Raw genomic sequence first — 13646 nt, 5'->3', positions numbered from 1 at the left:
CCTCTAGTGGAAACAGAGGGATAGCAATGCTCATGGTGATTTAGTGTGGTGGTTTTACTGTCCTGGTGGAACTCAGAAGAATTTGCGTTGCAAATACAGTAATTATATTACACAGACTTATTTCTGCTTTTAACTGAATGTCTTGTTTGTTGTCCTTTTTCTGCTCGCATTGTATAGTTAAAAAGACATTTCAGTATGTGACTCTCTTTTAATAAATTATTTCTACACAGTTTGCTCTCTTAATAGCATTTAAATAGTAATATACACACAGCTCAGTTATTGCTTCAACAAGGTTTTAAATAAGTCACAAAAATAATGACAGAATTATGACAGGAAAACTTAATCATCCTATGTATAACACATACTTGCTAAATTTGTAATACTGTAAAAGGCAGAAAATATTTGTCTTCTAGACTAATAAAATATGCAGATACTGTGAAATAAATGTGTCCTAATAAAATCAGTAATTGCTTCAAGCAAAAAACAACAGCCAAAGGGAACCTTAGATTAAGTTTAGGAACCACTGTTTTAAAATAGGAAACAGACTGGTTTGGTCATATTAGATTAGATTAGACCACACCAGACCTGACCTGACCTTAAAGTTTACAGAAGTTCCCAAAAAAACTTAAAATAATTAAATAAAACAAACATCAGCCCCCAAAACATACATAAATATTTAGAAGGGGGTTCAAATCACATTTTTTTAAGTATTATATAGACCATACTACTTCATCTAAAGACATAATTTCTAGAGAAAGACATTTTATTTGGTGACTCATAAATTCAAAAGGGGTTGATTAAGTTTAATGTTGGGCATCTTTAATTGCTTCCTTTTGAACAAACTTTATGTATATAACTCCAGTCTGCTTTGGGACTTACAGGAAGCAGAATTCCTACCTTAGCCTGCTCAGAGGGCTCTAAAGCTGGATTTGAACTCTGTTTTCAGTCACCTCCAGACCAGTTTTATCAAGGGATGAACAGTTCACATTTATCTATGATTAATAACATGAATTTCCATTTTAGATGTGAATTAATTACATATCATATATTTGTAAAGTTTGCACATGTAATCCACTTTAGTGTGCAAACACATTCTCTGTTCATGTGTATATTCTTGGTAAATATTTGTTATATCTATCTTTATGTTATTGCAATTGTTTATATTGTACAGTTTGTGTTGTTTCATTTTTAGAATCTGAAAAGCAAATATGGACGACACAATATCAGACATCAGCTAGGACTTTTTCTTCACTTATTTACTGTGATTGCCATATTTTGAGAAATCTTTCCCAAAGGCAGACCTTGTGGTTTTTTGCTCACAGCTGTATAAAAAGCATTAAAGATTATTTTTGCTGGTTAGATTTGTCCCATGAAATGTTCTCCATTAGCAGCCAACTGAAACTTTAATGTAGCAGCCTCTGATGTACTGTATATGGTTTTATTTAAAAAAGGTTTATTGATTTTTAGAGTACAAGAAATGGTTTTCTTACAACCTTGCCCTGAACCACCTTCTATTCTACAGCATTTCCTGGTGCTCAGAATCAGCTAGCAGTCAAGAAAGTATAATATGGTATACTCAGTGCATTAGATATTTTTTTGTTTCCATTTTTCATTTAACCCTCTTTGTACTGCCAGACAGTTCAGTTGTCCATTATGCAAGGTTATAAATACATAATGCTTACTTTTAAATTTTGGGATTCACATTTCAAAATTCTTTTTACATTGCAAATAAAAAATGTCTTAAAACAAACAAACTAGTTAAATAAAACAAGTACCACTTAGGGAGAAGAATGTAGCAAATATTTAGTATTGGAAGATATCCGTGATGCCTTATAATATCTTTATTTTAGGAAAACAACTACAATTTAAATGTTTTTTGTGACCCATTTTTATTTGAATAAAACACACAATATCATATAAAAGAGATCAGTTTAAAGTGTAAAGATTGTGCCTAGTATATCCTCTGCTGAGAAAATGGAATTAGGGTAAAGTCTGAATTATTTTGAGTTGGATAAATTGGTAGTTAGGGTTTCTAGAACAAAATCTGACATGCATTAAATTATTTTTGGCAGGAGAGTGGAAAATCCAGTGAAACAAGTTCACAGGACCATTGTGAGATTAAAGGTGGAGGTATGTAGGTTGATTTACAAGGTAATGAATGAAGAGTAGAGACAGGCTTCTGTTTGGCTAAAAAGGAGCAAAACAGAGAAAAAAAAAGGTGTGAAACAACAGTGTCAGATAAAGAGATACCACAGAGAAAAATATCAGATAAAGAGACAACACGTGCCCTGAGCATTGGTTGGTCCTGCAAGTGAAAGAAAAAGAATGAGCTAAGAAGAAAAAAAAAGAGGCTGGAGAGACTGGAATAAAGATCAGTTTAGTTCCTAAAAGGTTTTGTTTATAACAGAAAGTTACAGTTTTATATACCTCCATGATTAAATATCAAATAAGTCACTTGACTATCATTTACATGCAAGAAAGCATGCTATTGTAATTTGCATTTCAGCAGTTAATGAAAAGTGTAGGTGTAGTGGCACATTGGTAAAGTTTACAGCTTCACAACATTAAAGAACTAGGCTTGATTATTTTTCTAGTTCCTGAGGAGTTTGCTTGCTGTACTTGGGTTAACTTGATTTCAGACAACCGAAAACACATTCACATTAAGCAAATTAGAGATGCTAAATTGGCTAGTTATAATGAAATAAGTCTGTGTGCAAGAGTAGATGCTCTCTCGATGAGTTCTCATTCTTCTGGTCTTGTGCTTGGAACTGTCAGGATAGGCAATGAAAATGAATGGATATTTGGATAGAAATGTGCATATTCTTTGATAATCTTCACAATGTGAATAGTATATAAAATCAGGTTTCCTATTTATATATACCAATATGTATATTACATTATAGTCCTTCTATGGTACTTCACATTTCACATAGAGAAAGCAGCCTGGAGTGATGTGAATGTTACAGTCATATGAACCCCTCTTAATTCTTTGAATGTTTGTTTCTCATTGGCTGAGCTTTCAAAGTAGCAACTTCCTTTTAATAGATGACATGCCTTATGGAAGAAGTAGTATTTCAGCAGTGACATTAAGTTTATTGGATTACCAGAAAATATGCAATATGCATCATAACAAAATTAGACAGGTGCATAAATTTGGGTACCCCAACAGAGATATGACATCAATAGTAGTTGAGCCTCCTTTTAAAAACTAACAGCCTCTAGATGCCTCCTATAGCCTTTGATGAGTGGCTGGATTCTGGATGGAGGTATCTTTGTCTTTTCTTCCATACAAAATCTCTCCAGTTCAGTTAAATTCGAAGGCTGCCGAGCATGGACAGCCTGCTTCAAATCATCCCATAGATTTTTCATTATATTAAAGTCAGGGGACTGTGGCAGCCATTCCAGAACATTGTACTTCTCCTTCTGCATGAATGCCTTTGTAGATTTCGAACTGTGTTTTGGATCATTGTCTTATTGGAATTTCCAACCCCTACGTAACTTCAACTTTGTGACTGATGCTTGAACATTATCTTGAAGAATTTGTTGATATTGGGTTGAATTCATCCGACCCTCAACTTTAACAAAGGACCCAGTCCCTGAACCAGCAACACAGCCCCACAGCATGATGGAACCGCCACCAAATTGGACAGTAGGTAGCAGGTGTTTTTCTTGGAATGCGTTGTTTTTCTTCCGCCATGCAAAGCGCTTTTTGTTATGACCAAATAACTCAATTTTTGTCTCATCAGTCCAAAGCACTTTGTTTCAAAATTAATCTGGCTTGTCTAAATGAGCATTTGCATACAACAAGCGACTCCATTTGTGGCGTGAGTGCAGAAAGGGCTTCTTTCTCATCACCCTGCCATACAACTGTTTTTTGTTCATATTGTGCTGAATTGTAGAACGATGTACAGATACACCATCTGCAGCGAGATGTTGTTGCAGGTCTTTGGAGGTGATCTGTGGGTTGTCTGTAACCATTCTCACAATCCTGCCTCTGCATATGCTGCTCCTGTATTTTTCTTGGCCTGCCAGACCTGTTGGGTTTAACAGCAACTGTGCCTGTGGCCTTCAATTTCCTAATTACATTTCTTACAGTTTAAACCCCTGAGATATCTTCTTGTAGCCTTGCCTTAAACCACAATACTCGACAATCTTTGTTTTCAGATCTTTTGAGAGTTGCTTTGAGGATCCCATGCTGTCTGTCACTCTTCAGAGGAGAGTCAAAGGGAAGTGCAACTTGCAATTGACCACCTTAAATACCTTTTCTCATGACTGGACACACCTGCCTATGAAGTTCAAGTCTTAACGAGCTAATCCAACCAATTTGGTGGTGCAAGTAATCAGGATTGAGCAGTGACATGCATTGAAATCGGCACAATGACAAGGGGACCCACATTTTTGCACAACCAGTTTTTCAAATTTGATTTAATTTCATACAACTAAATACTGCTTCACTAAAAAATCTTTGTTTGGAAAACACCCCAGTACTCAGATGTTTCTAGGAAATAAAAGACACACCACTGATATCTTTTTTTGTTGAAAGTAGAGTCAATTATTATGTAGGCTGAGACGGGTCCCCAAACTTTTACATATGACTGTATGTTTTTCATTGTACATTCAAGCTTTAATAATTTGATTAAGGCTTCAGAGAGAAAGGCAGCAGCAATGAACAGACTTTTGAAAATTTACAGCAGTTTTTAAAACTTTATCTGCATATTCAGGGAGCAACAATAGTGCTCTGGTTTCTGTATATTGTAAGAGCCTGTCAGATTAATTAAATTATTGTCTTAGCCAATACACCACACTGTCAAAATTAAAATATGAAATGGGTAGCTGTAATAGTACGAAAAAATAAAAAATAATAGTGTGGCATAAAACAGGGTACTAACATTATTAATTACTAATAAGCAAAATAAAAATAGAAACTCTTAAATCTATATATAAGCATTTACTAATCAAAGAAATCTGAATCTGTAACAATCTATTTCATTCATTTCTTTTTTCCTCTTTATTTGAGTACAAAGTATTACAAAATGTACAACTTAATCAAACAAATAAGATTAACATAACGAATGCAAACGTATTTGTTCTAATTATTATAGTAAAGGACTCAACATTTATCCCTCAGTTGAACAAATTACACCTGCGTGTTACTAGTGTTTTATTTGTTATTACAAACTATTCCTTATAAAGCATTTCAACCCCATTTAGAATTAATGCCACTTACTGTATGTATTAGGAGTAACTTTATATCCATATCCAGAAATTTGCAAAACCTTTTGCCCAAAGTGATTTAAATATATGGGTGTTCCCAGAATTTATGGTATAGAATTTCAGGCACTTGGTAACAGCTCTTATAAGCTGGATCTGGTCCTGGATATATTTTGGACAACTTTAAACGAGATATACAGTACATGATTGCTGAAGAATTTAGGTTGAATTACGGTGTGCTTGGTGTGTATTGAACTACAATTTATTCTATGAATAACCTTTTTCCAAAATTTTTAAGGAACCTTTTCTTATTGCTCCCTACAGGATTATTAAAGGGTGTACTGGTTGAAATATTTTTACATACTCTGTGAATCTTCACCCAGATGAGTTAATATCACCCCACGTAGATATAGGTGAGAGGTATGGGAAATTGAGTAGGTTCCTTTTAAGTAACTTTCTAAATTGTAGATAAGAAAAAACATGTAGATGGAAGATTAAATTTGGAACCCAATTTTTCAAATGATGAAAATACATCACCAGTTTTATAAATCTCTAAATATTATCTATCTAATATCTCTAAATATGCAATCCTGTGTTTTTTCCATAAATTGAACACATAATTAGAGAAGGCTGAAAAAGGTGATTATGATAGTCAGTCATCATCCAACCTGCTATATTCTAACACAGACTTTAGCAGACCCCCGTGACCCTGTGTTAGGATGTAGCGGGTTGAAACTGACTGAAAAACAAAATTTGGTTTGAATGCAATGGTAATAAGGCATACTAGTCTTCTATATGGATATAGGTGACTTACCAATTAAATATTAGTCAGTCATGACCTCCCACACTGACAGTTAAATCAAGTAACTGATTCGTTTTTAAAAGAGAGAGAGAGAGAATTAATGTTCAGATTCTATTATGGCAAACTCAGGACATCGGAAATCACCAAAAGTAAGCAAGTACCACAGCTCTTGTCTGTATGAGGAAAGAAAACAATTTTTGACACCAGCTTGAATAAGAAAATATTTATTTAATTCATTTATACATTACCCATTTTTTCTAATGTAATTATTGTAAACATTAAAAGCAAAAAGACATTTGAGGCTCTGAATGCTGTAGAAATGCAAATATTGCATTTCTCAAGCAGCTTCTTGTGATGCAATGAAATCATAAAACCATTATACTTACAAGTAAGGGTGACACTGTGACACTGTGGCACAGTGATAGTGCTGCTGCCTTGCAGTAAGGAGACCTGGGTTTGCTTCTTGGGTCCTCCCTGCATGGAGTTTGCATGTTCTCCCCGTGCCTCCGGGTGCTCCAGTTTCCTCCCACATTCCAAAGACATGCAGGTTAGGTGCATCCTAAATTGTCTGCCCGGGGTTTGTTCCTGCCTTGCGCCCTGTGCTGGCTGGGATTGGCTCCAGCAAACCCCGTGACCCTCTGTTAGGATATAGAGGGTTAGACAATGACTGACTGACTTAGAAGTACATTTTTGTCGTTTGTGTGAATGGCAAGAGGATGTTTTCAGGTGTTAGAGAAGTTGTTTTTTTTTAAATAATATAATTTGCCAAACTTTTTTCACATGGAGAAATAAAGTAAAAAAGTTAGATTGCATCCACAATTTTGTTGAACAATCACCATTAAGCAGCAACCCCACCACAAAACAGGCCAAAAAATGTAGGAAACAGGACTAATTAACAGATGAAAAAATATGCTAAATGTTCTATAGGTTACATCCATTTTCTATTACCAAGCACAAACATATAATGGTATATACAGTATATTATGGTACCAATTTGGGCTTCAGAACTAGAGTACAGGTTAATCCTAGCAACATATTTGGGACTAAATCTGAATTTTTTTAATGTGGCATATGATAATGGAGTATATATCATATTAAAAAGTCAGTGCAGCAAATAAAGAAAGTCTGCCCTTTATAAAGCTTTTTTTTAAATTTTACACGTGTATCCTTTTTATTTAATGCAGCTTATTTAATTTTTGTACAACAGTACAGTATTCAAAATAGATTGTCTCAGAGCACAGAAGTGAACATCACAATCCAAAAGAGTACAAAAATGATCATTTAACATATAAATGCAAATTATTGTTAGAACAAGTAAATTACAAACATAAAGATGATTACATTGATTATTGTAAATTGACTGATAGTTTAAATAAACTGGATTGAGCAGAGATGTGAATGAAAGATCTTAAAAAGTCAATAGATATGTTAATCCCAGGAGAATGTAATGCAGCCGAAAGAAAGGCAGAATAAACAGGCACAATAGCTGATCTGACATGGGCCTTTCACCTCTTTTTAAATGCTAAGACTGATAAACATTAGATGTCGAACCATTACAAGGTTTTGAAGTGCTGTGTCTAAAAGCTGTGGGAAACCTTTTTTGTGTGATTGCAGGTACAATTTAGTATATTGAAATTTTTTAAATTCAGCAAGTAGAAGTGAAGCTATTACACTCACGACTTTGCATGTTAAAAGAAAATATTTTAAAATTATTCTGAAAAAAAGTAAACAGTTCACTTAAGCACTATAACAATAGTGTGACCATATTTTCTAATTTTTGTGTTGATCCTTGTTGTTGCATTTTTAATTATGTGTAGGCTGGAAAAAGATGGAATGTGGCTCAGTATGCTGTCTCAAAGTGTTTGTCCATCCATCCATCATCCAACCCGCTTTATCCTAACTACAGGGTCATGGGGGGTCTGCTGGAGCCAATCCCAGCCAACACAGGGCACAAGGCAGGAAACAAACCCCGGGCAGGGCGCCAGCTCACCTCAGGGCACACACACACACACACACACTAGGGACAATTTAGGATCGCCAATGCACCTAACCTGCATGTCTTTGGACTGTGGGAGGAAACCAGAGTGCCCGGAGGAAACCCACACAGACACGGGAAGAACATGCAAACTCCACACAGGGAGGACCTGGGAAGCAAACCCAGGTCTCCTTACTGCGAGGCAGCAGCACTACCACTGTGCCACTGTGCCGCCTCAAAGTGTTCGTATTACAGATAATTTTTCTAAAGTGCCAGCTATGTTGAGTGGCATGTTCTTTGCAATATGTTTGTGAGTTTATTCAGAGAGTCTACCAACAGTCCAAAGGCATGTTTTAAGATTGACAGGTGATATTAAGTGATAAATTTGGAATGGTCTGGAATCATATTTTATCCACATTGTTCATTTTCTTTCAGGTTCCCCACCATTTCTAGTATAAAAGTGAACTTTTTAGGGTAGATTGACAAAAAGAAAACAACGCTGCTTTAAAGTAATGTATTACAGTAGTCCATTCTGCTATGTAAAGATAAATGAATTCATTTCTCTGTAATTAAGTATTAACTGCTTTTCTAATCTAGAGAAAGCACATTTTTAGCCAGTTGATAGTCATTAATTTTGTGAACCTGCCTTTTTCATTTAAGCACATTGTGAGTGGAAAGAAAATCTATCACTTGGATCACTCAGATACATTTAGCCTATGTGTAGTAACCAATTCAGATAAAATGCCCTTCACTGGAAGTAGGGAGAAAACCGGAGTACCTTGCGAAATTCACCCATTCAGAGTAAATTTTCAAATTCCACACAGCTAGTATCAAGGCCGGTAATCTAGCCTCTAGCCTAAGTCTCTGGAGCCATAGGATAATAGTGCTAGATTCTGTTCCACAGTGTCACTGAATTAATATTTGTATTAATACACAATCATGTTTTTAAACAGAATTTGCTCACCGCTTACTTTCATTATAATGGAACTGTTACTTATTCATTAACAGAATTAACATTTAGTAATGCTATGGAGTATTCAGATTAGATAGAAAACTACTTGATGCAGACACAGTGCAGATGAAGGTTGGTGTTTAGAATAGTTAGCACTGACTGGCACCGACTGGTGCTGTCCCCGTCCTGCGTGTTAAACTAATGAACTGAGGTCATTTGTCACTGTTGTCATCTGAATGCTGTTTGTTAAGCAGCTTTATTTCATGTCAGCATCTCCCCGTCTTCCTATCATTTCTTTTGTCAGTCAAAACCCTAATTCAACAGTTTTACTGATCTCTTTTACTTTTAATGTTACCAGACTTCTTTTTACTCTTACATTTTTCTATTACTATCTTTTGTCCCTTAGCGTGCTATAGTTAGATTGGTAATCATTATTGACTCTTAAGTTTAATAATTCTGTTTCTCAGTGTTTAACACCTAACAAAATATAATTTAGGAGTACTTACAGTAATTGTCTTAGCTATACAAATAATATTGAGATAATTTGGAATAATTTTAAATCCCATAATAATAACTGCCCTAGTGCACTGCTCAAGCTTAAATCTAAACTTTTATTTTAGTTGGACATAAAGGTGGAGATCTTCAGAATGTCTTCTTTATTTAAAGGGTAGTTTTAATTTTTAGGTGCTCTGTGGCTACATTTTCTTGTTGCAAAAAATATACAGTGTGGGTAATTGATGCATACAAATTGCACTGTGCCTTGTGTTAAACTGAATGATGTTTTTCTTCTAAGATATATTAGTCATAATGGTTAATTTCAGTTTCTCCCTTTGTGAAGTTTGCATGCTACTCCTGTGTCTGTTATATGCTGTATATTTGTGAGGGCCAAAAGAGCTTCCAAAATAAAAGCTACAGCTGGAGCCACATTTAGTGGATGGTCTGTACTGTTTTGTTTAAAGAATAATGTAGAAAGATGATTTCAAGTTCTGATTTTATTCTTCTTTGTTGGCACATACCTTTTGAACCAACTCTTTCTAGCAATCAACTAGTCTTTATTTTATGCAATGCCTTTTTTTGAGGACACTATCAGAAGCTGCTTTATTTTTTGATATAGTTTTAATTGAGTTGAAGATTAATCATCACAAACATCTTTGTGCATAACATTATTTTTTCACCACAATTACTAAAAGCCCATTACCCTTCTGTGTTGACCATGCTTATTAAAGCAGTGGATCCTTCAGACTGGTAACTTACAGCAATAGTGGAAGGGAGGCTCTAACGTTTAATAGGAAAAAAATAGACATGGTTGTGAGGTGATGTTTGTAGAATGCATTTTTTAAATTTCATTTTTTTTTTCTAATTTAAGTCTAACTTCTACACCTGCGTACTACCACACAGTACTAAGGAACTGCTATGTGAATGAGTCATCCAGAATTTTTTAGATGCAAAGATATTTTTTATAAACTGGTAATTCAATTACTAAGTTACTATTTTCAATTAATTCACTTACTAATTACTAATTTACCTGTGCTCATTCCTTGTCTCTTCCATTGCACTGTATATCACAGGGGATTTTTTTTCAATTTGAGGTTAATTAATTATTTTTCTATTCATTTTTTGATAATGAAATGACACTGTTGAAAAGAATGAAGATTCTTTTAAAGTGTAGCTAGTATACTGAGATTCTTGCCTTTCCCAGCTTTATTTAAAAAGATCTAAAGTCATGAGCCTAACAATGAAATGACATATTGGGGGTTATATAAAATGCTGGAAAGGTACATAAAAATGAATTGCCCTGCATTATGCATTATTGTTTAGTCAATAATGATGTTTGTAAATCATGGAAATTAACACAATGTTATAAAGAAATCAATCTTGATCAAAAATCTGCAACTACTGAAGATTTTTTCAGGTTTCAGTGGACATTACCATAGTTTGTATAGTTAATTATACAGTATTATTAAGTGCTAAGAGTTAAAAATGAAAATATTAAAGAGTAGGAAACTAATAAAAATAGATCTTAGTATCTATTCATTAAGATTTAAGTTTACTTTACAATTCTTGCGTCTTCTTTGATTGTGAAAGACCGTGCAGATCATCAGAATTTGTATCATTTAGAAAAACTTTTAGTTATGTGATGTACATTTTTTGTACATTTACAAAGGGTGATTTTTGAACTATGTTTTTATCCAATGATCATATAATGTGAATTAGAGTAATAAAAACTATCTTCTCGGCAACACTGGACTTGAGGCGGGAATCCATTCTGAACAGGAAGCTAGCCTGGGCACAGTTAGGGCACACAAAAGCTCACAACAACACATTCTTTTTTTTTTTATTGTGATCAGTTAACTTTAACTAGTTCACCTAAATGTGTATGTCTTTGGAATTCTAGACGAAAACTGAACTACGTGTAGAAAAGCCAATTCATTGGGGAGTGTGCAAACTCCACAAATACAGACTTTGAAAGGGCACAAGTTTTAAACTCCATCTTCTAGATCAGTGAAGTAGCAGTGCTAACCACTGTGCCACTTTGCCTCCCAAAATAGTAGTGAGATGTGCAAAAAATATTTTTGTAAAGTGGCCCAGTGTAGATATTTTGAAAGAATTAAATATTTGTATTTGTCTTGCATTAGGTTTCTTAAAATAGCTTGACATCATTTCAGTCAGTGCTTTTATTTTTTGTTTACATTTTTTATGTCTCCTTCATTTGGCATGTTTTTCTGCTTTTTGGACACTTCACCTCAATTTAGTTTTATAGAGCTGTGGGAAAATTGTCTAGGTTGCTTAAAGACATAGAAGGTACTTTATTTGTAAGAAAAAAGTGAATGTGAGTAGTTAGTACTGCACGGGAGTTTGCTCAGTCACAGGCAGGTGCCACAATTTACAATGAAGTGCAACTTGCTAGAGCTGTCCTGTGAGAGGCAGCTGGTGAGGGTGTTGGCCTGTACTTTTAGGGAGGGAATAAGCAGACTGAGGCCTATAGCAGCTGCTGCCTTCCAATTGTACGATGTATGCAATGGGAGGTGCCTCTCTATCAGTAGATGACACTCGCACATTCTGTTTTTCTTTTCTGGTTTCTGTGTCCTGCTCCTGGTAACTTTATGCTACTGTTTCTTTCTTCTTATCTCATGTACAACACAAATTCGACACTTTTGGGCACTTTTTATTTTTAGCTAGGATACAGGACCAGTCGCCTGGATATCTCTCAGTAATTAGGCTACCACAGGTGCTGCATTTATGCTCGTTTCTTCCTGTTTCATTGCTATGGATGATGGATAGTCTGTTTCAAAGCTTCAAGGAAAATGAAAAACCGGAATCACTTTCAGGAGCAATGCTGATTAAAACATGTAACGGTGAAGGAAACAGGAAAAAGAGGGAGCACCAGACTAAAACAGTAAAGATAAACAAGTGCCATGGACCAGGTTGACAACAGCCTCAGGCAAAGCAACATGCTTTTGCAGGCAGGTACGGTTGGAGGCCTGATAAAGATTAGCCTTTGTGTGATATTAAAACCCCTGGAGCACGTTACTGCTTGTCCACTGCTTACCAGAGACAATAAACTTCTGAAAGGATAAAGATGTCTCCTCTCTATTCCTGATGATAGATGCTAGAGGGTTTGGCTTCCTTTATTTTATTCTGCATATGAAGACTAAACTACTGGAAGAGGTGCTTTAGTATGTTGCATTTGAATTCTTTTCTGTAATTTTTGAAAAAATGTTCAGTTTGTGTCGAATCTTTAGCATGCTGTCAAATGCAAAAGTGACTTTTTAGTTCTCACCAAAAAATTAGTTGAAGTGGACTGCTTTCAGAGAAGCAGTTTTTCTGGATTAATTGATTTACAGTTAAGTTACGTGGAACTGGTTGATTTTATTTTTATTTTTTTGTAAGAGCTTGTTTGTGTGGGTGAAGAGCATGTCATCAGGAAATCAAGCAGATATAGACCCTCACTCTCGTTTAGTTACTTTACCAGCAGCACCTATCAGAAAGGGTGTGTGGCACTTTCAGAGTCCTGTTGGGATTGACTGTAGTACCCCGGAACCTCGCTGTATTTGGCTTGCCGTATTGCAAAGAGCAACAGAGATGGGGCACTCCAGACATTTAAAGGGGATAACAAGTAAAATATCGAGAAGGGAGGCATTCATACGAAAAGACTGCCATTTGCCAAAGGTAAGTAGATTTTAATGTTTGTGCATCTTTGACGAACCGTGCTCATGTCGTGGTCATTTCTGTGCTGTCAAGGGAGTTACATCTCCATTAGCAGCGTTAATCTAGTGTATTGAATATGGTGGATTTTTAAATTCAGTTATCTTCCATTAGATTGCCATAACCATAATGTTACTAAATTGTAGATTCTTAAATGATTTTGAATCCATTTTATTATCTGATTTGTGACATATTTTCTAATGATTAGTCTTCGAAAATATGTTTTTTTTTTCTGAATAAAACGTATTTAAGTATGATTTGTAGCAGTTAATGCTGATCACAAGTGCCAGTTAGTTTTAGGCAGTTGCCTTTTCTTCTTCTTTTCAAGCATTATCTTGTCTGAGTTTATATTATTGGATTTCCTTTTCCTTATCTATACTGCACTGTGACCTGTTGTTTCTGCTTGTAACTGTAATTAATGATCATCGACCCTTACATTTACAGTTGAATTAGTAACTTTGCTCAGTTTTGATCTTGAGGTATGGGGGAGGCGAATATTT

The 13646-nt window shown here is 35.1% G+C and overlaps 1 protein-coding gene across 3 annotated transcripts in view; it reads left to right on the top strand.

Moving 5' to 3' along the window:
- arhgap23b (Rho GTPase activating protein 23b) overlaps positions 1-13646 on the top strand; it is a 146722-nt gene that overhangs the window by 53074 nt on the left and 80002 nt on the right. Inside the window, exon 1 of one of the 3 annotated variants that reach the window (XM_039739272.1) lies at positions 12003-13110. The exons of the other annotated variants lie outside the window; for them this stretch is intronic. Coding sequence (XP_039595206.1) covers positions 12856-13110 — 255 coding nt within the window. The 5' untranslated portion in view covers positions 12003-12855. Of the gene's footprint in view, positions 1-12002; positions 13111-13646 lie in introns of those variants that run through there. 3 annotated transcript variants of the gene reach the window in all.

The sequence above is a fragment of the Polypterus senegalus genome, chromosome 17, assembly GCF_016835505.1.
Source record: "Polypterus senegalus isolate Bchr_013 chromosome 17, ASM1683550v1, whole genome shotgun sequence".
NCBI lineage: Eukaryota > Metazoa > Chordata > Cladistia > Polypteriformes > Polypteridae > Polypterus > Polypterus senegalus.
This window is presented reverse-complemented; position numbering and strand designations above follow the sequence as displayed.